Raw genomic sequence first — 27,206 nt, forward strand, 5'->3', positions numbered from 1 at the left:
GTATCTATTCTGAGAGACAGGATAAACTGTCACTTAGAAAGGTACAGGTTAATCAAGGATAGTCAACATGGATATGTTAAGGGAAGATCTTGTTTGACCAACTTGATCGAATTTTTTGAAGTAACAAGGAAGATAGATGAGGGGAGTGCAGTTGATGTGGTCTACGTGGATTTTAGTAAGGCTTTTGACAAGGTCCCACATGGCAGACTGGTTTTAAAAAAATAAAATCCCATGGGATCCAGGGAAATGCAGCAAGATGGATACAAAATTGACTCAGTGGCATGAAACAAAGGCTAATTGGTAACGGCAATTATAGCGACTGGAAGTCTGTTTCCAGTGGTGTTTCGCAGGGCTCAGTACTGGGTCCCCTGCTTTTTGTGGTATATATTAATGATTTGAACATAAATGTAGGGGGCATGATCAAGACGTTTGCAGACCACACAAAGATTGTCCATGTGGTAGATAGCGAAGAGGATAGCTATAGGCGCAGGAAGATATTGATTGTCTGGTCAGATAGGCAGAAAAGTGGCGAATGGAATTCAAGCTGGAGAAGTGTGAGGTGATGCATTTGGGGAGGTCAAACAAGGCAAAACATGATAAATGGGAAAATACTAAGAAACATAGAGGAAGTACGGAAGCTTGGAGTGAATGTCCACAAATCCCTGAAGGTGGCAGGACAGGTCGATAAGGTGGTTAAGAAGACATATAGAATCCTTTCCCTTATTAGCCGAGGAATAGAATACAAGAGCAGGGAGGTTAAGCTGGAACTGTATAACTCATTGGTTTGGCCACAACCTGAGTACTGTGTGCAGTTCTGGTCATCTCATTATAGAAAGGATGTAATTGCACGAGAGAAAGTACAGAGGAGATTTACAAGGATGTTGCTAGGACTGGAAAAATGCAGCTATGAGGAAAGATTGGATAGGCTGGGGTTGTTCTCCTTGGAACAGAGAAGGCTGAGGGGAGATCTGATTGAAATGTACAAAATTTTGAGGGGTCTGGATAGATTGGAGGTGAAGGGTCTATTCACCTTAGCAGAGAGGTCAGTGACGAGGGGGCATAGATTTAAAGTGATTGGTAGAAAAATTATAGGGGAGATGAGTAAAAACGTTTTCACCCAGACGGCATTGGGGGTCTGGAACTCACTGCCTGAAAAGGTAGTTGAGGCAGAGACCCTCAACTCATTCAAAAGGAGTCTGGATATGCACCTTACGTGCCGTAATCTGCAGGGCTACGGACCAAATGCTGGAAGGTGGGATTAGAATAGGTGGATCATTTTTCAGCCAGCACAGATATGATGGGCCAAGTGGCCTCTTTCTGTGCCTTAAACTTTCTATGATTCTATAACACCAATAAGATAAAGAGGGATAAAAAGATGGTGTATGTTTTTATATTTCCTTGGGCGCCAATTGTTTATGTTCATTTCTGTTTGTTTTACATCCATTCATTTTTGTATTGCAGCATATATTAATTGATTCTAAGAAACATTTGGTGCAAGTCAGTTCGAGGAAATTCCAGCCCATTGTATTTAGTGTCTAAACCCACTTAAAACAGCAATGCTGCAATATCTTTGAATTAAATCTTGCACTTCCACTATTGTTTTGGGGCAATTGTTAAGTGTTCAGTGAGAGTATCCAATCAATGTGAAGTGATCAATAAGACTAAGGAAATGGTGGGATGTATCTTCAGAGTATTAGAATACTTGTTTTGTTTTACAATTAAATTTTGTATAGATCATTGGTGAGCCTTCATTGGGAATATTGTGTGCTATTTGGCATGCTATCCTACAAAAGAATATTGATACATTGGAGAAGACTCAGGGAACAAGGATATTTAGATTGTAAATTAGGATAAAACTGGCTGGACACAAGTGGCAAAGCAAATGAGAATAGATTTATTAAATTGGTCCCTGGGATGAGGGGGTTGTCCTATGATGAGAGGCTGAGTAAATTGGGCCTATATTCTCTGGAGTTTAGAAGAATGAGAGGCGACCTAATTGAGGCATACAAGATTCTGAAAGGGCTTGATAGGGTAGAAGCTGAGAGATTGTTCCCACTGGTCAGAGAATCTAAAACACAGGGACACAGTCTCAGGATAAGGGGCCAATCATTCAGGACTGAAATCAGGCGAAACTATTACACTCAAAGGGTTGTGAATCTTTGGAATTCTCTACCCCAGAGGGTTGTGGATGCTCCATCATTGAATACATTTAAGGCTGGGCTAGATAGATTTGTGGTCTCGCAGGGAATCAAGGGATATGGGGAACGGGCAGGAAGATGCAATTGAAGCCCAAGATCAGCCATGATCGTATTGAATGGTGGAGCAGCTTCAATGAGCCATATGGTCTACTACTGCTCCTATTTCTTGTGTTCTTGTGAGATGAGGGTTTCAGCAGCAGATGAGCTCAGGCAGAGGTACAGACCAATATTATGGAGGTGGAAGTAAGCAGTCTTGTGATGGACAGAATATGTAGTCAGAAGCTTAGCACTGGGTCAAATAGGATTGCGCAGTTCCGAACAATTTTGTTCAGCGTGAGACAGTGGCCAGGGAAGGGGATAGAATTAATAGCTAGGGAATGGAGATCGTTGCGGGAGCTGAAAGAAATGGTTTTGGTCTTCCCAACGTTTATCTGGAGAAATTCTGGCTCATCCAAGATTGGACATTGGACAAGCAGAATGACAACACAGAGGCAGTGGAAGGGTTCAGAATGGTGGTGGTGATGTACAAATGGATATCGGCAAGCGTACATGTGGAACATGACATTGTGTCCTCAGATGATGTCACTCAAGGGCAGCAGGTAGATGAGTAATAGGAGGGGGCTAAGGATAGATCCCTGGAGAACACCAGAGGTAACAGTGCGGAGGTGGAACAGATGGGCTGATATTGACCTAAGGCCTTATCCCCATTACATTAGTTACATTAAAACATTACATTAGTAAACATACAGACTCCAGTGTAACCATCCACTAGTTTTTTTTTCCATTTTAACTTTATTTATGTTGAGTTGCAAAACATTCCTTCAAGCTCAGGCCAGCAGGGTGAGACCAACACTACAAAGTAGTTATGAAAGGATTTACAGAATTATGTTCATGAACGTCAACATGTTGCATGAAATTGACTTTTTGAACTGCAATTTACTGAGAGCAACTAAATGTCAAAATACTCATTTGATTTAATATCCTGGCTACAGGTTTTATTCCCTTTTGCTTGAAATATGGGGCAGGGTTTTGGGTTGGGGCCCCGACATTGGAGTCACCTGGGGGTCACAACTCCACACTGCATGGGAAACAGTCACCTGGTAGTGATTTTCCCCGAAGTGATCAGTGGCCAGAGGGCAGGCTCGCTATCCAATTAAGGACAGTGGGTGGGCTCTCAAAGCTGGAGGGCCAATAAGAGGCTGCAGCTGTAGCCAAGCAGGCTGGGCGGGCCTCAAAGCTTCCCTGGAGGGCTGGCCTTCTAATCTGTCACTGGGAGGCCACCACCAAGCAGCTGGTCTTGTCCCTGACGCCTCGGCCTCCCGATTGGAAAGTTCTCGTCAGCTCTGACAATAGGCCTTTAACAAGCCTTAATTGGCTTAACCCCCCCCCCCCACCCCACATCCAGGAAAATGGCCTGAGGGCAGAATGATGCCAGCAAACTGGCACACCAGCCGGTGGCACAAAGTTTCATGTTCACCCACCTCCATACTCTCCCCTATCTGGGGCGAGAAACTTGCCCATGATTCCTATTTAATCTTGCAACTACATTAATATTTTCTCCTGCACATTTTTATATTTTATAATTGCATGCTGCAAATCACTGTACAACTATTTTGGCAGAAAATTTTCCAGTGGTTTACTGTGTAAGGATGTATTTTGTCTCAAAGACACCCTTTGCTAAATATCAACACTTGTCAGTGAACAAAAAGCTGTTTGAAAATTATTTCATACAGACGTGTGAAACGATTCACATTATCATGTGGATTTTACAGTTGGTATGGTATTGGATTTGGTGATATTGTCCTCCTGATTTTAGGGGAGTTTGATAAGCTTGCAATTACTTTTCTGAATTGTGTTTGTGTCTAAAATAATGTAAAATGTACAAAAAAAATCACATTTAACAATAATACTGTTCGTTTCTACACTCCTCTACATTCTGAGTCAAAGTTTTTATCTGAAGCCTTCACAATGCTGTGCACATTTATTTGTTTTTTTGCTAAAGATGAATGTTGTTTAACAGACAGGATCTATTAGCAAAGTTGGTTGAACACTCATCTTTCACTTTGGATCACATCCCATCCAGACTGGTAGGATGAAAGTTTACACTATCTACTGACTGAGTTTGATTTAAACTTGAGCAGTGTTAGTGCAATTTCTACTGGGCACAAACCCACAGCACAAACAAAGGGGCCTCAATTTCACTCAGGCTACAGATGATTAATGTGAAAAATTGTCACACTAGCACAGGCAGGGTTGCTCTTCTGAAGGTATCCAAAAATGTAAAGTGTTTCATTCCCAGCGTTAGCATCCCTCAGCCCACATGTAAACCAACCTTTTTGCACCTTTTTTGAGTTGGTTTAATATGATATATTTCTCTTATTCAATCTTGTGTCCACATTACAGTTTTCTATTTCTGGACATTTTCACATTTCATGTAGTAGAATAGATACTTTGCGTATCATAAAAGTAGAGTGTAATAAAATTAAGTTATTTGTTTATATCTTTTTAAATAATCATCCTCTTTACATCCACTGTAAAGTTTGTACATTGAAAGGTTTAGGTGATGCCAATTTACTAAGACTTTATTCACTCTTGCTGTTCAACTGAAGTTTGTTGGGGAATTAATAATTAGTTAATTAATTCATGGTTTAGTAATATTTTCTTTTCATCTTGGAACACGTGTTCAAATCCAGCCCTGACTCAAGGGATGAAGGTCACATTTTTTTGCTGGCAATTAGGATCTTATCCAATGATGTCACTGGGAGTTTAGTAAAGCACAATTGTGGGCATAGAAAATGTTTATACTACGCCCATTTGATCTGTTAGTAACAGCCAGCAGTACTGTTGTAGATTTTCTCATTCCAAGTCTGGATTATGTCTGGAGAGAATGTTTTGAGCTGTAGGTTGGATTATATTAGTGATGAATTAAGAGTATCTTTACACTCACAGTTCATTATGCTTACAGCTGCCCACAAACTTTTTGTGGGGTTTTGCATGGCAACTTTCTGTCATCGGAAGTCTGAAACATTGCGGAGGATCTGGGACCTATGTGAACAGGGCAAGCAATTGCATGACTCCTCATTGTTTACCACACCTCCAGTTTGGTATCATCAGCAATTTTGAAATTTTACTCTGTATTCCAATCTGCAAGTCATCTATATATATCAAAAAATGCAGTGGTCCTAGCACTGACCCTTGGGGAACACCACTGTCTACCAACCTCCAGTATGAAAAACATCCATTTACCACTTCTCGCTGTTTTCTTCTTTAAGTTAATTTTTTATCCAAGCTGACACTTACCCTCCCATTCCACGAGCCTCAGTTTTGTTAACCAGCCTTTTAGGTGATACTCTGTCAAATATTTCTTAAAATCCATGTAGACAACATCTGCTACATTCCCTTCATCAACATTCTCTATTACTTCATTAAAAATTCAATTAGATTAGTCAAACGTGATCTGCCTTTTACATATCTATGCTGGTTCTCTTTAAGTAACTCAAACCTCTCGAAATGCCTGTTTTTCCCCCCCTGATTATCGGTTCTAAAACCTTACTCACCACTGATGTTAAACTGACCAACCTGTAGTAACTAGGAACGTCCTTACACCCTTTCTCGAACAATGGTGTCACATTTGCCACTTTCCAATCCTCTGGCACCTCTCCCACATCTCAGGAAGATTGGAAGATTGCTATCTCCACCCCAACTTCCCTTAGCAACCTGGGATGCCATCCATCTGGACCAGGTGACTTATCCACTCTAAGCATAGCCAGCCTTGCCAGTACATCCTGCCGATCAATTTTAACCCCATCCATTACCTCTACCATCTCTGCTTCTACTGATATTTTATCAGCATCCTCTTCCTTAATAAACATGAATACAAAGTACTCATTAAATGTTCTAGCCTTGCCCTGCCCCTCGAAGCAATATCACCTTCTTTGTCCCAAATAGGCCACACCTCGCATCTTACTACCCACTTACTATTTACATGGAGGTAGAGGTTTTTTAGGTTCCCTTTTATGATAACTGCCATTCTATTCTCATATTCTCTCTGCCAGTCTTAATTTCCTGTTCACCTCCCCTCTCAACTTAGTGTATTTGCCCTGGTTCTTGTTTGAAGACATGCATCATACACCCTCTATTTTTGTTTCCTCATATTGTCTATCTCCCTCATCATCCAAGGAGCCCTGACTTTGGTTCCTTCACCTTCCCTCTCGTTGGAATGTAGCTAGCCTGTACCTGAAACATCTCCTTAAAGGTCACCCATTGTTCCATTACAGTTTTTCCTGTCAAACTTTGCTTCCATTTTACCCTGGCTAGATTACCTCGCATCCCACTGAAGTCAGCCCTCTTCCAATTTGGAAGTCGTACTTTAGATTGTTTGTCTCTTGCTCCTCTCCATGGCTAATCTAAACCTTACATGAAGGTGATCACTCTTACTCAAGTGTTCCCCCACAGACACTTGGCCCACCTCATTCCTCAGCACCAGACCCAGCAATGCCTCCTTCCTAGTTGGACCGGGAACATGCTGGTCAAGGAAGTTCTCTTGAACACATTTCAGAAATCTCATTCCTGGGAATCCAATACGATTAGAACATAAGATAAGCTCAAGTGATTTAGAACAGTAGTCAATTATTTGGTTGCATATTACCTTGTAATCGCTCCCTGGTGCCCAACTCTGTACATGTGTGAATTTTATTTTTTGACTGTGGATTACTAGGCACAGTTGTAATAATGAAAACACAATCAAAATTCTTTGGTTAAACACAACTGTATCAGGATATGGTAGTATAGTAGTTTTGTTTTGATTATGTTACTGGACTGTTAATCTAGAGGCCTGGACTAATAATCTGGAGATATCAGTTCAAACAGCACCATGGCAGCTGCAGAATTTAAATTCAATTAATGAATTAATCTGGAATAAAAAACAAATATCAATAATGATGATGACCATGTAACTTCGTCAGTCCTCAGATACTGAAGCAGCCCAGGTCCAGATGCAGCAAGACCTGGACAATCTCCAGGCTTGGGCTGAAAGTAGCAAGTAACATCCATGCCACACAAGTGCCAGCAAATGATCATCTTACACAAGACAGAATCTAACCATCTCCCTTTGACGATCAACGGCATTACCATCGCTAAGTCCCCCACTATCAACATCCTGGGGTTACCATTGACCAGAAACTGAACTGGACCAGCCACATAAATACTGTGGCTACAAGAGCAGGTCAGAGGCTGGGAATTCTGTGGCGAGTAACTCACCTCCTGACTCTCCAATGCATATCCACCATCTACACGGTACAAGTCAGGAATGTGATGGAATACTCTCCACTTACCTGGATGGATGCAGTTCCAACAACACTCAAGAAGCTCTGAATCATCCAGGACAAAGCAGGCCCCAACCACCACCTTCAACATTCGCTCCCTTTTAACACCAATGCACAGTGGCAGCAGTGCGAACCATCTACAAGATGCACTTCAGCAACTCACCAAGGCTCCTTAGACAGCACCTTCCAAACCCATGACCTCTACCAACTAGAAGGACAAGGGCAGCAGCTGCATGGGAACACCACCACCTGCAAGTTCCCCTCCAAGCCACACACCATCCTGACTTGGAACTATATCATTGTTCCTTCAATGTAGCAGGGTCAAAATCCTGGAACTCCCTTTCTAACAGCACTGTTGGTGTACCTACAACCCAAGAACTAGCAAAGCACTCAGTTATAACTAGGGATGGGCAATTAATGCCAGACTTGCCAGTGACATCATATCCTGAGAGTGCAGGAAACAAAACTGTACTCACACCGAGATAAACATCAACTGCTGCTGGAGGACCATCAACTCAGTGAAAGACGCAATTTGGTCTACCCAAAACCTGCTGGTCTTCAGTACAAAGAGCTGTTAATGACCAAGTGAGGCAGACTGGTGCATTCCAAGGTCCAGCACTATGTGCTGAGGGACGGACAAAAGCTTTGGGGAAACGCTGCAAAGGTTCAATTGGGAAAGGCCATTATGTAAGGCCCTCCTGCCATAGTATACTGAAGGGCTGAAAACTGTGTAAAACCCCTTGGGCTGTATGCAGCAGAAAATATTTAACATGAAATGTAAATATACATTGTTAATATTATCTGTAATGACAAGTTGTACTGTATTGAAAGAGACTGATCTGTATTGCACTTTATACAATGTCAAATTTGAACTGTTATAAAATTTGTAAAAATACATTGTGAATATATTTTTTGGAAAAAAGGAAAACCAAACTACAGATCACACTGGTCACACATGTACATTATTGTCAACAAAAGGAAACCTGAATGCCTATGGCCACAGAATATGTACTGTAAAATCAGTTAATGAAATAATTAATATTTTTCAGGATTCAAACCTCTCCAGGTTTGCATTCTTAATCTCTGACATTATCTGACCATTGAACATATATCTACTCTACAAGATATTATTTGAGAAGCCGTCATACCTTAGACGTAAAATATCAATTCAATAACAAATTAATGATGTAAAGCTCCACTCTTAGATTTGTTTGTACTTAACATTCATCGGTTAATATCTAAAACTTCAGATGAAATTAACGAGAAGTGGAACTGTATTGAGCAGAGCTGTTCTCAGCAGCCTCTTTCATTCTGTCTTTATGCTCGTTATCTGGGAAAGTACTTACTAATGTCAACCGATTGTCATGGAAACACCACTGGGCCGCTCTTAAGTTTCAAATGAAATATTTTACGGACGCGTCTACTCTCGAGGTATATAATTTTTCACATCCCCTGACGCTGTTTTTAGAATCTCTGCTTTACAATGAAGCGTTCGCAATACTGAATGGAAGTATGGCCTAACTCTTGGAGCAAAAGCCAAACTTGTCCACCTTTGGCCAGCCCAGTAAGTGGTGCGGCCGATGGCAGCACTCGCTGGTGTTTGTTCCAGAGTAATCAAGGTCCGATGTGAGCTCTCGCCTCGCCCGCAATGTCCCGAACTGCCTGAGCATGTGTGGATCGCAGCCACTGGCTCTACCGCTCCTACCTCGCCCATACTCCCATCTCTCCCGTTCACAGCATCGCCGTTCAGCTCATAGTGTTCCGACTCCATCGTTTTCTCCAGAATCGAGGAAATTTGTGCCAAGTGCAGGACAGGCTGGGCGCCCAGTGGCCGCAATGAACCGTGTAACACACTGACTGCTATCCAGTCTCTGGCGGTCACACAGAATGAGGGCGTCCCCGAAATGACTGAACAGACAGGACTGAGCTCAGTTCTAAAGGGAAACACCACCTAGTGGCCTAGGTCGCAGTTGCTCTTTAGTTTCAAATACTGCAATCACTTGAACTGCTCGGTACCTGAAATCCAAAAGTCTTAATCCACCTTTTTCTGAAGTTAGCAAATCTTAACGTGCTGTATGGATTGTGCTGTTTTCCCAGACAGAGGAAATCCCGATCAGACTTATTCGTTTGATTGGCCTATTTATAAGTCTTCTTCTTTGGCCTCCTTGTCTCGGGAGACAATGGGTAAGCGCCTGGAGGTGGTCAGTGGTTTGTGGAGCAGCGCCTGGAGTGGCTATAAAGGCCAATTCTAGAGTGACAGGCTCTTCCACAGGTGCTGCAGAGAAATTTGTTTGTCGGGGCTGTTGCACAGTTGGTTCTCCCCTTGCGCCTCTGTCTTTTTTCCTGCCAACTACTAAGTCTCTTCGACTCGTCACACTTTAGCCCCGCCTTTATGGCTGCCCGCCAGCTCTGGCGAACGCTGGCAACTGACTCCCACGACTTGTGATCAATGTCACAGGACTTCATGTCACGTTTGCAGACGTCTTTGAAGCGGAGATATGGACGGCCAGTGGGTCTGATACCAGTGGCGAGCTCGCTGTACAATGTTTCTTTGGGGATCCTGCCATCTTCCATGCGGCTCACATGGCCAAGCCATCTCAAGCGCCGCTGACTCAGTAGTGTGTATAAGCTGGGGATGTTGGCCGACTCGAGGACTTCTGTGTTGGAGATACGGTCCTGCCACCTGATGCCAAGTATTCTCCGGAGGCAGCGAAGATGGAATGAATTGAGACGTCGCTCTTGGCTGACATACGTTGTCCAGGCCTCGCTGCCATAGAGCAAGGTACTGAGGACACAGGCTTGATACACTGGGACCTTTGTGTTCCGTGTCAGTGCGCCATTTTCCCACACTCTCTTGGCCAGTCTGGACATAGCAGTGGAAGCCTTTCCCATGCGCTTGTTGATTTCTGTATCTAGGGACAAGTTACTGGTGATAGTTGAGCCTAGGTAGGTGAACTCTTGAACCACTTCCAGAGCGTGGTCGCCAATATTGATGGATGGAGCATTTCTGATGTCCTGCCCCATGATACTGAAAAATAAACTGGAGCATAACATTCTATGTCGTTTGTCATAGAGTAATTACAGCATAGAAGGTGGCCACTCGGCCCATCGAGTACATGCTGGCTCCCTGGAGAAATGCAGTCGCTCCCATTTCCCCGCTCTCTCCCATTCTCACGCTCTTTCCCTTTCGCCCTGCAAGTTTATTTCTCTCAAGTTTCTATCAAATTTCCTTTTAAATCATTGATTGTCACTTCTTCCACCATCATCATAGACATTGAGTTCCAGGTCATTACCACTGGCTGCATAAAAAGGTTCTTCCTCACATCTCCTGTGCATCTCTTGCCCAAAACCTTAAATTTGTGTCCCCAGTCCTTGTAATATCAGTTAATGGGCACAGCTTTTCCTTGTCTACCTTATCTAAACCTGTCATAATTGTGTACACCTCAAGAAAATCTCCCCTCTATCCCCTTTACTCTGAGGAGAACAACCCCAGCTTCTCCAACCTAACCTTGTAGCTAAATTCCCTCATTCATGGAACCATTCTGGTAAATCTTTTCTACACCCTCTCAAGGGCCTACACATCCTTCCTAAAGTGTGGTAACCAGAACTGGACACAGTACTCGAGATCTGGCCGAACCAGGGCTTTATAAAGGTTCATCATAACTTCCTGCTTTTGTACTCAATACCTCTAATAATAAAGCCCAAGATCCCATATGTTTTGCTAACTGCTCTCTCAATATGTCCTGCCATGTTCAAAAAGCTATGCATAAGACGCTCGAGGTCCCTTTGTCCCTGCACACTCATTAGAACTGTGCCATTAATTATATATTACCTCTCCCTATCCCTTCTGCCAAAATACATCACCTCAAACTTCTCTATTAAATTCCATCTGCCACTTGTCTATCCATTCTGCAGGCCTATCTATGTCCTGTTGCGGTCAATTGGTATCACCCTCACTGTCTGCCACACCTCCAAGTTTGATACCGTTGACAAATTATGCAATTTTACTCTGTATTCCAATATTCAAGTCATTTATATATATATCAAAAAAACAGTGGTCCTAGCACTGCCCGTTGGGTAACAGCTCTGTGTACCATCCTCCAGTCTGAACATCAATCTTACACCACGACTTGCTGTTTTTTTTAAATTTATCCATTCTTGTGATGTGAGTGTCACTGGCTAGACCAGCATATATTGCACCTCCCTAATTGCCCTTGAGACGGTGCTGGCGAGCCGCCTTCTTGAATCGCTGCAGTCCATCTGGTGTAGGCACACCAACAGTGCTGTTAGAGAGGAAGTTCCAGGATATTGGCACAGTGATAGTGAAGGAACAGTGATATAGTTCCAAATCAGCATGGTGTGTGATTTGGAGGAGAACTTGCAGGTGGCAGTGTTCCCATGCATCTACTGCCCTTGTCTTTTGAAGTCGTAGAGGTCGCGGGTTTAGAAGGTGTTATCGAAGGAGCCTTCACGAGTTGCAGCAGTGCATCTCTTAGATGGTACACACTGCTGCCACAGTGTGCCAGTGGTGGAGGGAGTGAATGTTTAAAGGTGGTGGATGGGCTGCTGTTCAAGTGGCTTCTTTGTCTTGAATGGTGTTGAGCTTCTTGAGTGTTGTTGGAGCTGCACTCATCCAGGCAAGTGGAGAGTATTCTGTCACACTCCTGACTTGTGTCTTGTGGATAGGCTTTGGGAAGTCAGGAGGTGAGTTACATGCTGCAGAATTCCCTGCCTTTGACCTGCTTTTTTTAGCCACAGTATTTATGTGGCTGATCCAATTCAGTTTCTGGTCAATGGTAACTCCCAGGATGTTGATGATAGGGGATTCAGTGGTGGTAATGCCATTGAATGTCAAGGAGAGATGGTTAGATTTTATCTTGTTGGTGATGGTCATTGCCTGGCACTTGTGTGGTGTGAATGTTTGTTGCCACTTATCAGACCAAGCCTGAATATTGTCCAGATCTTGTACATGCAAGCACTGACTGCTTCAGTATCTGAGGAATTGCGAATGGTACATCATCAGCGAACATCCCCACTTCTGACCTTATGATGGAGGGAAGTTCATTGACGAAGCAGCTGAAGATAGTTGGGCCTAGGACACTACCTTGAGGAACTCCTGCAATGATGTCCTGAGATAATTGACCTCCAACAAAGATAGCCAGACAGATGAAGTGGCTGAAGGAAATCTGGACATTACTTATGCAAAGCAGGTTGATGGGTAGAGCTCATGAAGTTTATGCCATGGTTTCTGAGGAGGCTTCTGCAGATAATGAGATCGCAAAAAAGACTATTCTCGCTGCTTTTGAGTTGATCCCTGAAGCATACGGGCAGAGATTCGGGAACTCCAGAGACAGCCTGGTCAGAGTTATACAGAATTTGAGAGGGTAAAGCAAATTAATTTTGATTGTTGGATACAGGCACTAAAGGTAGAGGCCACATATGAGAATCTTAGAGAAATAATTCTCCTGGAAGAATTAAAAAATTCACTCCCTCCATGAGTAAGAACCCATGTAGAGAACTAGAAGGTTTTAACAGCCAGACAGGCAGCTGAGATCGCTGATGATTATGAGTTTGTTTACAAGCCCAAACCCTTTGTCCGCCACCCCCAGAAATCCGAGAAGGATAGAAGGTGGGAGGATGAAAGGAAGGGTAGTAGCCGGGAACAAGAAAAGGCAGCTGGGAATGCCCTGGGATCTCCTCCTCAGGCCAGATAGGAAGGTGCTGAGGGTGGAAGTGAGATCCACAAGCCTAAGTGTTACCATTGTGACAAGGTGGGACACTGTTGTAGGGTATTCCCAAGCGCAGAGGCACCTGCAGTAAATGTCATACTGTTTCAATGTTATTTGAGTAAGTAGATTCATATAATCCTAGTGAATATATATATATATATATATATATATATACACACTCATATTCAAGTTGAAAGTATAGCCACATATTATAAAATGGAGTACTCATCCAAAGCACTGTGAGAACAAGATTGGCTAAGTCATATCCCTGGGAATGGTACCGTGAGACCCAGACAGTTAGGCTGACCAAGGAGGCCCCTCATATTAGTGTATAAGACAGTTGCTTTGTGTAACTGCAGACTGCACGAAGCAATCAGGAATGTAAGTTTGATAAAGGTAGAAGGATTCATTGTGAAGACTCAAGGATAGTTGATAAGGGGGTCTGGGAAACATCACAAGATGATCGGGGGACTTGCATGAGCTGATCACGTAGCCACATGATGCCTAATGAGTAATCTAATTGGTAATATGTGTAATGTATGTAATCAATAACCGTTATGATTGGATGATGTCCAGCCAGGATGGGCTGAGTAACTGTTTGAAAAATGTATAAGTATGCATGATTTTCCTTTGTTCGGTGGAGAGGCATCTGGACAGACCAGTAACCTGCTCCCCGTTGGCATAACTAAATAAACTGTTTGACATTGGAGCAGACCTGAGTGTCGAGTGATTCTTCTAGATTCATTCCCGCTAACAATTGGCGTAGTCGGCAGGATCAGGGGTAAGTCAACTCTTCTGCGACCCTGATATCCCAATCACCCAGCCTGAGCCGGAATTAAGAGGACAATTGAGTCCCACGTGAAGGCCAGGAATTAAGTGGGCGAAGGGAACAAAGGGGACAAGGGAGAGTTGGCTGGAGCCTGATCCCGAACTTGAGAACAGGATTCGGTGGTCGTTAATGCCATCAGGAATACCGGGTGAGTATCTTTAACGCTTATCCCGGGGCCGGGTGGTGTTTCGCGACCGACGAATGCCAAGTTTGTGCACAGGATCTGAACAATGGTCAAACGGTGGTAGGTAGTTCGTTAAGAGACGTAGGCACTGTCAAGGAGGGTTTGGAATATATGTATGCGTATATATATCATAAGCTTGTTGTATGAAATACGGACAGACTTGTGACCCGACAGATAGCCAGGAGACGGTCTACTACAAGTTGCGCTAGGTTAAAAGCGGACCTCTGAGAGTAGATTCTACTGGTTCTAATCCTACCTAAGTATGGCCAGTTAAAAAATAGAGCTCGAGTGGGGACCGGAGGGGTCCCTTACCTGCCATCTGGCAGAGAAACATAAAAAGTTAATAGAGAAGATGATTGACTCAGGTTGGAAACCCCACGACCCGCCGGCCGAACAGCGGGAGTGGTGGAAGAAGGAAAAGAAAGATAAGGATGAAAAGGCTCTGATTTTGGTTATTCGTGCCCATATAAAATTAGCAGAGCGAGTGAATCAGTATATAAAGGACAAAAAGCAGCAGGTAACCGTTATGTCCAGAAAAACGGTCCTGCCAACACTAACAGGCCACCCTAGCGCGCCACCCAGTGAGGACAATATTGATTGGGGATCCCTAGAAGAAGAGGCGCATAATTATAATCAGGAAGGAGACGAGACCCCGCCCCCTTACGCTCCGGCGAACGTAGCAAAAACAGCCCCTGTAAAGGTGGAATATGTCCCTGGAGCGCCAGCACAAAGTGGGGTGGTGGGAAGGGGTGGGCACGCGGGACAACCAGCCTGACCCGCACAGCTAAGAATGACATATATTTCCTTATCCCCCAGAGACACCATGAAATTGCTGGACAAACTGCCGCTTTTAAAACCTCGTAATAGCAATGCAATATTCTGGCAGAAAATTAAAGAGATGCAAATTTGTCACAACCTCCATAATCGGGATGTTGCGGGGTTAGTTCGGACCAAGATGCCTGAGAACTATTGGGGGCGGCTACAGGCTGCCCACCGGGATGGCGCCTGGTGTGCGGATCTGGCCGCCGACCAACAGCAGCAGGAATTAGACCAGATTGCTTTTAAGGCAGACGTAACAGCCACCTTAGGCCAGATCCCCGTAAACTGGAATTCGATAGTGGGAGTAACACAGAACAAAGGGGAAGGAGCGCAGGAATATGGAACTAGGAAATTCGAAGCTTTCCTAGCACACAGTGGCATGGCGAACGCTGATCGACAAAATCCAGCTTTCCTCCAGTTATATAAAGATGGGTTGAGCCCCGCCCATCAGACGATACTAATAACGGGTTTGGTAAATTATAATAATTATGACGATTTGGAAAATTAGGCTACTGCCGTAGATAATCAGCAGAAATCCAAAATAACTACCCTCCTGATCGAAGCATACAAAACAGCCCCTGTAAAAGCAGAGACCTGCCTTAACTGTAACAAACCGGGACATCACCGCGCCGAGTGTAGGGCCCCGAAGCGTGATGGCCATAAAGGATGCACAAATTGTCACAGAATAGGGCATGGGATAAAGGACTGTTGGGCAAAGGGGGGCGGACAGGAAGGAAAGGGGCCCTGGCAGGGACAAGAGACGAGGAACGGAAATAACGAGACAATCACAGATGCCAATAAATTGAGCAATAAACAATTGTTGGACATCATACAGCAATTGACCCGGCAACCAACCTTGCCCCAGTGAGTAGCAGCGGCCCCCGGGCAAGGAACTGATCCTCGTATGTGGATTGAGGTGTCGTTAGGGGCCGGCGATGCGAAATGTTAATAGATACGGGGGCCTCAGTATCCTTGACCAACCTTGACTTACCCACTACACGACACTCTATTACGATACAGGGAGTCGGGGGCAGTAAAATCACAGCCTACAAAAGCGAAACACAGATATTAGAGGTTGAAGGTATAATGTTACCAGTCCAGTTCTGGGTGTGTCCGAACCCAGAAGGTACAATACTGGGCATAGACTTACTCAGAGAGCTGGGCACGATAGTAGATGCACGAAAAGGACAAATATCTTGGACCACTAGACAGGGGTATAAAGCCAAGATCAGCGGGAAATGGGTCCCAGTGAGAAATATAGCAATGATAGGCAGCATTAATACCTTGGCCAGAGATTGGGTTAAGGAAGGGGCATTGGGATCGATCTGCCAGGCCATACCAGGAGTCTGGGCTAGGAGTAAGCAAGATTGCGGACCTATCAAAACTACACCTGAGCGGATTGCCGGACCAACACATTTACCTCATAAACAATACCCGGTTAGGCTGGAAGCTATGCAGGCAACCGAGGGTATAATAATGGCTCTGGTAGAGCAGGGTATTCTCCGACCAACAATATCGACCACAAACTCCCCCATGTGGCCGGTTAAGAAACCCGATGGGAGTTACCGGTTAACGATAGATTATACCGCCCTGAATAAGGTAACGCCTAAAGAGCATCCTATCGTAGCCAGCCCAGCTACTATCTTCAATGGTTTAAATCCGAAACATCGGATTTTTACGGTCCTGGATATCGCAAACGGATTCTGGTCAATCCCATTGGACCCTGAGTCCTAGGAAAAATTTGCCTTTACTTCAAAGGGCAAACAATATACCTGGACCAGACTTCCACAGGGATTTCACAATAGCCCAAATATTTTTCACCGGATCATGTGTAAGACTTTAGAAAGGTGTGACCTAAACCGATATAATAGTACGATCTTACAGTACGTAGATGACATCCTGATAGCCTCGACAACTACACGTGAACACTTAGGAGCCCTGATAACGGTATTAAGGACGTTGGAGGAGTCAGGATTTAAAATCAACCCACAAAAGGCACAGATCGGCCTGACCCAGGTACGATACTTAGGACATGACATAAGTCAGGGGGCAAAAACCCTCCCTGCCGACCGCAAGACAGCAATCGCTAATATGCCCTGACCTATAACAGTGCGGGGGGTGCGACGAGTGATGGGCTTATTTAATTACTGTAGAAACTTTATTTCCCAATTCGCTACCCTGGCAGAACCTATCCAACGCCTAGTAAAAGGGGGAAAACCAGGGACGGAGCAAGTGGAATGGGGAGAAGAGCAGGAGGAAGCATACAGTAAATTAAAGGCAGAACTACTGGCAGCTCCAGCCCTCAGGCTGCCAGACATGACAAAGCCATTTCACATCTATTACGACCTTGATGGGGGATTCTATAGTGCTGTAGTTGCCCAAGAGAGGGGAGGCGAGATGAGACCAGTGGCGTATTACTCCACACAGGAATCCCCAGTAATAAGGGGGCTCCGTCGATGCGTAGCTGCCCTCGATTGCACAGCATGGGCCGCAAAGGTAAGCGAGCCTGTCACCATGTCAGGACAACTGATCATACACACAAAACATACTATAGTAGAATTGTTAAACACCGGGAGATTAAAAACAGTGTCCGACGCTCAACGGGCTACATGGGAGGCGGTATTGTTACCTAAAGATCAATCCATACAAATCATTAGAGATACAGGACTCAACCCGGCTGAAGGAATAATAGCCAAGGGGGAGCCTCACCAATGCCAGGTAGAAATAGATCAAGAATTAGAGGGAGAAATAGCAGACGAACCCCTCACCGATTCCGATGTGACCCTCTACGTTGACGGGTCTCGACAATATATAAATGGACAGTTCCGTACGGGATGGGCCGTGGTAGACTAAATGGGCACAGTTCTCTCACAAGGGGGGCTGGAAGGAACGATATCTGCCCAAGTTGCTTAATTGGTGGCCCTAACAGAAGCTTTGAAATTAGCAGAAGGAAAACGCGTGAATGTGTTTACCGACAGTAGATACGCATTTGGGGTAGTACACGATTATATGACTGCATGGAGTAGACGAGGGTATATAACATCTGGAGGGGGACATATTAAACACGAGAACGTGGTTCGAGAATTAGTGGAAGCAGCTAAGCGCCCAGCTGCTGCAGCCGTAATAAAAATCAAAGCGCACCAGAAGGTCGAAAGTAAAGAACAACAGGGGAACATGCTAGCAGATCAGGCAGCTCGGAATGCCGCAGAAGTGGCTGTGCCACAAGTTATTCCAGTAATCGCGATAGGATCGGAGGAATTAAATATTAGAAGGGTGCAGGAAGAGGCTGACCGTGAGGAACGATCTCGATGGGAACGCCAAGGGGCAGCCATGGGGGAAGATGGGGTGTTGCGAAAGGAGTTACGAGTGGTCGCCCCATCTTCCATACAGACGGAACTACTCAAATTATATCATGAACCCGAGCATACCGGACGTGACGGAATGCTGAATCGCTTGACTAGAGACTGGTGGTGGGCTGGCATAGGGAGAGACGTAGCAAAGCATTGTCAACACTGTATAATATGCGCACAACATAACCCAGGAAGGCCCATAAAAGTAAAAATGGTGCATCAAACCCGACCTAAGGGTCCATGGGAGAACCTGCAGATTGACTTCACAGGACCTTTACCTAACAGTAGGGGGAAGAGGTATTGTCTGGTAATAATTGATCAATTTACTTGATGGGTAGAAGCATTCCCCGCCCGGGATTGTGGGGCATCCACCGTAGCACGAATCCTTGCATTCGACATAATACCACGTTGGGGGGTGCCACTCCAGATTGACTCAGACCAAGGCACCCACTTTACAGGACAGGTCATGAAACGAGCCTGTGGGTTACTGGGGATCCGACAACGCTTTCATATCCCCTATCATCCACAGAGTTCAGGAATGGTAGAACGAATGAACCGCACTTTAAAAACAGCTAGAGCAAAGGCCATCGCTGAGACTGGGAAGGGGTGGGTAGACGTTTTACCCTGTATACTGATGAGGCTCAGAGCCATGCCAAATCGAACAACGGGACTGACCCCCTTCGAACTTATGACAGGGAGGGCTATGCAACTTCCTGAAAATATTATAGTAGGCGGGGAGGATATGGGACCCCTACGGGATCGAATCAGGCAGTACATAAGACAATTGGATTCGCAGCTAAGAGAATTATGACAGGAAGTAAGGGATCAACAGATTATACGGGACTTAGAGGTACGGAACAAGGATAGAATTGATAAACCCACACCCCAAGTAGGGGAAAGAGTTTTGGAACGGGTCACCCCCGAACAGGTGGGATTCGCCCCAAAGTGGACCGGGCCGTATGATATTATCATGACAAGTGATACCTGTGCATGTATCGATATGAAAGGGAAGGGCCGGTGGAAACACTGGTCCCAACTGAAGAGATATAATCAGGGGGACAATGACTGAGCTTGAGATAGTGCCCATCATGGAGACCACCTGGTACGCGGAGCGATATCAGGCATGGCGGGACACATTAGAAAATGGAATGTTCAGGGGGCTGGGGGTGATACTAATATTAATCGGAATCTGGATGATATTCGAATGGACTATCGCGCGGGCCCGGGCACAGCGCGCTCTAATACAAATCCACCAACAAAACCGACCTGAACCTGACGAAATAGAGATGGTGCAGTTATAAAATTTAACCCTTAATTACAGATATTTTCGGCCCATACAGGCAAGGAAACGCATAGACCTAGAACTAACACCTGGTGACGACCAGGTTATTCTGTTTAAATCCCCAGATTAAGAATCCAAAGCAATGAAACAACGATGGATATTTCAGATCTGGGGTCTCGCGATACTGGGGGGTCTGAGACGAGTACACGTACAAGGAGATACAGACGCACCATTGGAGTTGCAACAGACACAGGAGAAACGTAATAGTATGAACTTTGGGGCTTTGTACAATTTTGCTGATGGTGTGTGTATCCCAGCGACAATGGAACCGGGTGACCAGAACTCTTTTGCTGCATGGCTACGTGCTCACCCGGGAAGGGATGAAATATGTATACAGTGTTCAGCCGGGTTAACCATCAGATCAGCATGGGCCCGCTGCATCCGACGGGGAAAGACTGAGAGGTGCTGCATTAGGCGGGGAGATTTGAGAAAAACTGAGAAGTGCTTACTCAGGATAGTGTGCAGACTAGCCACCGAGTGGTATGCCAAACCTCAGCCCGCGACCACGTATAAAAAAGGAGAGGGTTCTATGGGGAAGTAGGGTCACTGCTACCACTATACGTGTGTTTTCCTCCCCCTTTAATGCCACCCCCCGTAATAACCACCACACAACCCGAGGAATTACCATGCTCCTTAATTATTGAAGGGCCTAAAAACGGAATTGTGCTTTTTAATGAAGGAGAGATGTTATATGATAATGTTAAACATGAGATTGTGCCTGTCCTGGTCAATATCTCAGGGATGCAAATGCCAGGATATTGTACGGAACAGGCAAGAACTATGTATAGTGTATTAAGTAAGGTTGTAATGCAGCAGGCTGCCGATGCCATGGGTGCCGTCAGATTTCGAGGTCAGAATCAACTTTGTAGGACAAAGAGAGGGATAGTTAATGACGTTGCTACCGGATTCAATACCGGTGCCTCCATAGTAAACTCATTAGATATACACGGTCTGAATGAAAAGATAGAACATCTTAAAGGAGTAATGAAGGGACTCTTAAAGAGAGCAGAGAAAAATCAGGAGGATCAGGCCAATCTGGGAGAAGAGGGCATGGAGATACAATTAGATGGAATTACGATATTAGAGGCACATGCCAGAACCATCAACCACCTCATAGATAGAGAACGGGAAGATGTCGGAAAATTAAGACAGGGGCAACTCTGCCACGCTTATGGCTTATGGATGGTTGGACAAATAAGTCACAATCTCGATCAGATCCAAAGGGGGGAGGTGCCCGATTGGATAGACAGCCTACATTTGGCTCAGCTGGCCAAGAGGAAGGGGACACTGGACAACTGTACACTAAAGGGACTCACCAGAGTGTACCCAGTGATCCCAGACTGTGAGTTGGGTAAATCCACCTGAGTGGGAATGGTCCTGATGATCCCTATAGTCACACAGGACTCTGGGCCATTCCCCCACTACCAAGTGGAAAATATTGGGGTTGTACGTGATAACACCTCCCTCCGATACTATCTAACTGAAGCCTCTGCCATACTTAGAAATAACACACTGTATGGAATTTCACTTACAGGATGTAAGCAGAGGGGAGATATGACAATCTGTCCCCACCCAGTGGGACAGGGAAAATTGGATGAATGTGGGTTTAATCGAACAGATGGTTGTGTCGTAGAGGTCACGCCTGCCCCAAAGCATTTTGCAAGGACAGGCTACGGAGGTAAAGGGAAATATTGCGTTTCCACTACAGAAAGTTCCTATCATTACAATAATCTACAATACCCCATCCCATTTTCTAATTTTTGCTTTACGCCTTTACGACCAGTCACGATAGGGCAAGCCCGAATTATCCAGGTTCGGCGCAGAGGTACCAAGACCATTAACGTCACCGATTATCTCCATGACCACCTACAGGATTACGAGGAACCAGAGGCAGCCCCCATCCCACACCTAGCTGAGGTACTGAGGGAATTAAGGCTCAGGGTGGGCCAATCCGTAAAAATCTACCACCAACTGCAGACAACAATCAAAAGGCTACAGGAAGATACAGACACAGAATTGCAGGAACAGAGTTGGTGGGAGAAAATTTGGGATTGGGGGATGAATTTGAATATCCACCCTTGGATTAGGATAATTTCTCATGTGCTAGTTGGAATACAGTTAATACTGGCCATAGCATGGGGCATACTAGCTTGCCGATCATATAGGCGCCATGTGCAGCGAAGGAGGATGAAAACCAGAGCAAAGGTAAGGGAGACAATTTGTCTATCTAAAGGGCTAAGTCAGGTGGATCACATTAATTTGATATAATATGACCGGAATTCCTGAAATCACGTGACTGGCCAGCACGTCTGAGGTAAGGAATACCGGGCGAGTTTAAAGGGATAAAAACAAACATTAAATGGTGTCGGTTGAGGAGACTAGGGTTATTCTCCTACCGAAAGGGGGGATTGTTGTAGGGTATTCCCAAGCGCAGAGGCACCTGCAGTAAATATCATACTGTTTAAATGTTATTTGAGTAAGTAGATTCATATAATCCTAGTGAATATATATATATATATACACACTCATATACAACCCACCAGCCGTCCATGTCTCCGCTATAAAGACGTCTGCAAACGTGACATGAAATCCTGTGACATTGATCACAAGTCGTGGGAGTCAGTTGCCAGCGTTCGCCAGAGCTGGCGGGCAGCCATAAAGACGGGGCTAAAATGTGGCGAGTCGAAGAGACTTAGTAGTTGGCAGGAAAAAAGACAGAGGCGCAAGGGGAGAGCCAACTGTGCAACAGCCCTGACAAACAAATTTCCCTGCAGCACCTGTGGAAAAGCCTGTCACTCTAGAATTGGCCTTTATAGCCACTCCAGGCGCTGCTTCTCAAACCACTGACCACCTCCAGGCGCTTACCCATTGTCTCTCGAGATAAGGAGGCCCAAAAGAAGAAAAAAAAAGAATATATACACACTCATATACAAGTTGAAAGTATAGCCACATATTATAAAATGGAGTACTCATCCAAAGCACTGTGAGAACAAGATTGGCTAAGTCATATCCCTGGGAATGGTACCGTGAGACCCAGACAGTTAGGCTGACCAAGGAGGCCCCTCATATTAGTGTATAAGACAGTTGCTTTGTGTAACTGCAGACTGCATGAAGCAATCAGGAATGTAAGTTTGATAAAGGTAGAAGAATTCATTGTGAAGACTCAAGGATAGTTGATAAGGGGGTCTGGGAAACATCACAAGATGATCAGGGGGCTTGCATGAGCTGTTCACGTAGCCACATGATGCCTAATGAGTAATCTAATTGGTAATATGTGTAATGTATGTAATCAATAACCGTTATGATTGGATCATGTCCAGCCAGGATGCGCTGAGTAACTGTTTGAAAAATGTATAAGTATGCATGATTTTCCTTTGTTTGGTGGAGAGGCATCTGGACAGACCAGTAACCTGCTCCCTGTTGGCATAACTAAATAAACTGTTTGACATTGGAGCAGACCTGAGTGTCGAGTGATTCTTCTAGATTCATTCCCGCTAACAGACACCTTCATGCAGAATGCTGGAAGCTGTGGGGTAAACCCATGGGACTTATTGGGGGACACATGGTCAATGCAGAGAAAGGGACCCTGACTGAGAGTACGACAGATCAGGCTGTAGCTCTGACTACAGCTGTAAGGCCAAGTACAAAAACAACAGTGAGTGTGGGGGACGTGAATAAAATACCTGAGACTTATACGGAATTCTTGTCAAAAGGAAAAGTAACTTCTTATCCCTTAAGTGAGGCAAGTAAACCTATAGTTATACATAGGGATGCAGGAGCTGCCCAAACTCTCCTGCTGGGAAAAGGCATAACTTTTCCACCAGAGAGCGCACTGAATGCCAAGGATTTAATGAATGATAGTGGCAGGCAGTATATATCCGTACCTTTGTATCGGGTGTACCTAGAGTGTGACCTAATGTCTGGAACAGTAACTGTAGGAGTTGTCCATAGTTCGCCTGTAGTTGGAGTTGACTTACTCCTGGGGAATGATTTGGCCGGAACGAAGATAGTAGCTTCTCCAGTAGTCATGGAAAAGCCAAGTGAAGTCAAAGAGACAGAACAGTTGCAGGAAAAGGTTCCAGAAATATTTCCTTAATGTGTAGTCACCCAAACAGTGGCTAAACAAGTTCCATCGTCGGAGGTAAAATTGGCACCACAGTCAGACAGTCGAATATCTGAAACCTTCTTTGGAATTCGGACAATCTGAAGGAAATGTTCAATAAATCTTCTCTGATTGAGGCTCAGCAAGCCGTTCCAGAGTTAAATAAAGTGGCACAATTGGCTCTAATGGAAGCTGAGGCAAAGTGAGTTCTGGAAGGCACTTTGGAATGGGATTCTGAAGAGGAGGTGGAGACCTCCTCACTGACCTGCGAATGAAGGTTGTTCTCCAGATAATGGTACCGCCAAAGTATCGCTGGGAAATATTAAAGATAGCCCATGAAATTCCTAGAGCGGGACATTTGGGGATCTGGAATACCCAATCACATATAGGTCAACATTTTTACTGGCCAGGTCTTTCCAAGGATGTGGTGCAATTTTGTAAAACGTGCCATACGTGTCAGATTGTGAGAAAACTGCAACCTGCCATAAAACCGGCACCTCTAATTCCCACACCAGTTATTGGGGAATCTTTTAGTAGGGTGTTGGTAGACTATGTAGGACCTTTACTGAAAACAAAAGCGAGACACCAGGATACACTCACTATCATGGATATGGCTACTCAGTTCCCAGAGGCCATTCCTTGAGAACAGTTTCTGCCAGGGTAGTGGTAGAGAAGTTAACCCAGTTCTTCACTAGATATGGATTACCGATTGAGCTTCAGTCTGATCAAGGTTCCAAATTTCTGTCTAAAAGTTTTCAGGAAGTTATGGCTAATTTGGGTATAACACAGTTAAAGTCTTCAGCATGCCATCCACAGACACAAGGAAAGGTACCATCAAACCCTCAAAACGATGATCAGGGCATACCGTCATGTATATCCCCATGATTGGGATAATGGGCTAGAATTTATTTTGTTTGTCACTAGGGATTCACCTAATGAGTCTACCAGTTTTAGTCCTTTTGAATTAGTATATGGACATTAGATAACAGGTCCTCTAAAACTAATCAAGGAAAGGTTTTTAGAACAGAGGGACGAATCTTCTGTGTTAGATTATGTATCCCTGTTCCGGGAGCGGATCAAGAGAGCCTGCAAAGTAGCTCAGGAACACCTGAAAGCTTCCCAAACAACTATGAAGAAATGGGCAGACAAGCATCTGAACATTTCAACCAGGGGATGAAGTGTGAGTATTATTGCCTTTACAGGGTGAACCGCTGAAAGCACCATTCAGTAATCCATATAAAATGGTCAAAAGAATGGGTAAAGTAAATTATTTGATTGACACTCCAGATCACCGGGAAAAGAATCGGCTGTGGCATATCAATATGTTGAAACAATATCATCGCCAAGCACAGGTATGTCAGATAGTAGAAACAGTGAAGAATGAAAGGGATAGTGAGGTTTTGCAGAAGGAAGCCTGGACAATTCTCAAATTGAACCTCCTACTGTCTGGTTAGCTAATACTGAATTGTTAGGGAGATTGGACACTATGGGCTGGATTTTATAAGGGCCTCAACGTCAGGATCCATGGCGGGATGTGGGGGGGGGGGGGGGGTACGCAGGGGGCATGAATATTGCCCCAAATGAGGCATGCCACGGATTCAATGCTGGCAGGGCCTGTCCTGATCTCAACAGAGGCGGAGAGGCCTCGTGGTGGCACCCCTGCCGCTTGGCAATGGGACCACGATTTACATATTTAGATCAATCTACATACCTGACTTAATTGCAAGCCCGCCTCCGTCTCTGGTACCATTGCGATCCTCATGCCGCTAGCAAGCATTCCCGCGCCTTTCGATCCCCGTCCGGGGAATCGAGGCATGACAGTGGTTGGGAGGCGAGAGGAGGTAAGTTTATCAGTGCGGGAGGTGGGGAGCGGGGTCAAACCGACTTGATTGGTCTAGGGAGTGATGGGAAGGGGTAAGGTTAAACATTTCTGACCTTTGGGGTGAGGGAAAGGTCAGATACAGAAGGTGAGTATTTTGGAGGGGTGGGGGGAGAGGACATGGTTTGAAATGTAAATTTATTGGGGAGGTGGGAGAGTGACAGGGAACATTTATTTCATTATTTGTAATAAAGTTTAAAGTAATGTCCCTTTAAAAATTTAAAACAAATGTAAGGGCTAGAAGCCCTTTAAAAATGGTGCTGGATGCCCTTGCTGGGGACAGCTCACCTGCCAAATCAGACGGGAGGGACTGTCCGCCCCGGCCATGTTAATGAGCCACCGCATATAAAATTGCGACAGCTCCGCAGAGCGAAACTCGCGCGTGCAGGCTGCCATCTTTTATGGCCACTGCCATACTCGACGGCGGCAACTTAGAATCCAGCCCCATGCTTCCATATTTAGATGCAGAACAACAAGAAGACCTAACAAGGCTACTCATGACATTTAAAAGAGTCTATCGGGACAAGCCAGGTTATACAAACGTAGCCACACATGATGTGGATATAGGGGAATCCTTTCCTATAAAACAGCATAGTTATCACTTAAGTCCAGAGAAACAGGCCCAGGTAAAAGTAGAAATCCAATACATGTTGGAAAACCACCTAATTGAACCCAGTCAAAGCAGTTGGAGTTCCCCGGTGATGTTAGTACCTAAACCTGACGGTTCAACTAGATTCTGCATAGACCACAGAAAGGTTAATGCAGTAACAAAGGTAGACTCCTACCCAATATCTCACTTGGAAGACTGTATTGACAGAGTGGGCAGTGCCACATTTCTCACAAAAATAGATTTGTTAAAGAGATACTGGCAGGTTCCTTTAACACCCCGAGCTAAACAAATATTGGCCTTTGTCACACCAGACTGTCTTTTCCAATGCCGAGCGATGCCATTCATGCTAAAAGGTTCCCCAGCAACTTTTCAGAGACTAATGAACCAAGTGGTAGCCAGTGTTCCTAACTGTGTGGTTTACCTTGATGATGTGCTGGGATACAGTGACACTTGGAAGGACCACTTGAAACAACTGGAAGCTCTGTTTAGAAAATTACAATCAGCTGATTTAATGGTAAACCTTGTCAAAAGTGAGTTTGCAAAAGCAGGGGTAACCTACCTCAGGCATATAGTAGGGCAAGGACAAGTTTTTCCAAGAACAGCAAAAGTGCAAACATTGGTGGAGTTCCCTACCCCTAAGACTAAGCGAGAAATCATGAGGTTTTTTGGGATGTGTGATTTCTACCACAAGTTTGTACCAAACTTTAGTACTATAGCTGCTCCACTGACAGATATGTTACAAAAAAAAGAAAACCAAGGTAGTGTGGTCAGGGGAGTGCCAAACATCTTGTGAGAGGCTGGAAAACATTTTGATTAATGAACCAGTGTTGGCTGCTCCAG

At 44.8% G+C, this 27,206-nt stretch overlaps 1 protein-coding gene across 2 annotated transcripts in view; it reads right to left on the minus strand.

The window, feature by feature from the left end:
* Nucleotides 1-9,415, minus strand: part of ninj1 (ninjurin 1) — a 59,683-nt gene extending 50,268 nt beyond the window's left edge. For both annotated transcript variants that reach the window (XM_068051755.1, XM_068051756.1), the window contains exon 1: nucleotides 9,228-9,415. In XM_068051755.1, coding sequence (XP_067907856.1) covers nucleotides 9,228-9,293 — 66 coding nt within the window. In that variant the 5' untranslated portion in view covers nucleotides 9,294-9,415. The remainder of the gene's footprint in view (nucleotides 1-9,227) is intronic.
* Nucleotides 9,416-27,206: the final 17,791 nt, after the last annotated feature.

Source organism: Heterodontus francisci, chromosome 19, assembly GCF_036365525.1.
Source record: "Heterodontus francisci isolate sHetFra1 chromosome 19, sHetFra1.hap1, whole genome shotgun sequence".
Lineage (NCBI taxonomy): Eukaryota > Metazoa > Chordata > Chondrichthyes > Heterodontiformes > Heterodontidae > Heterodontus > Heterodontus francisci.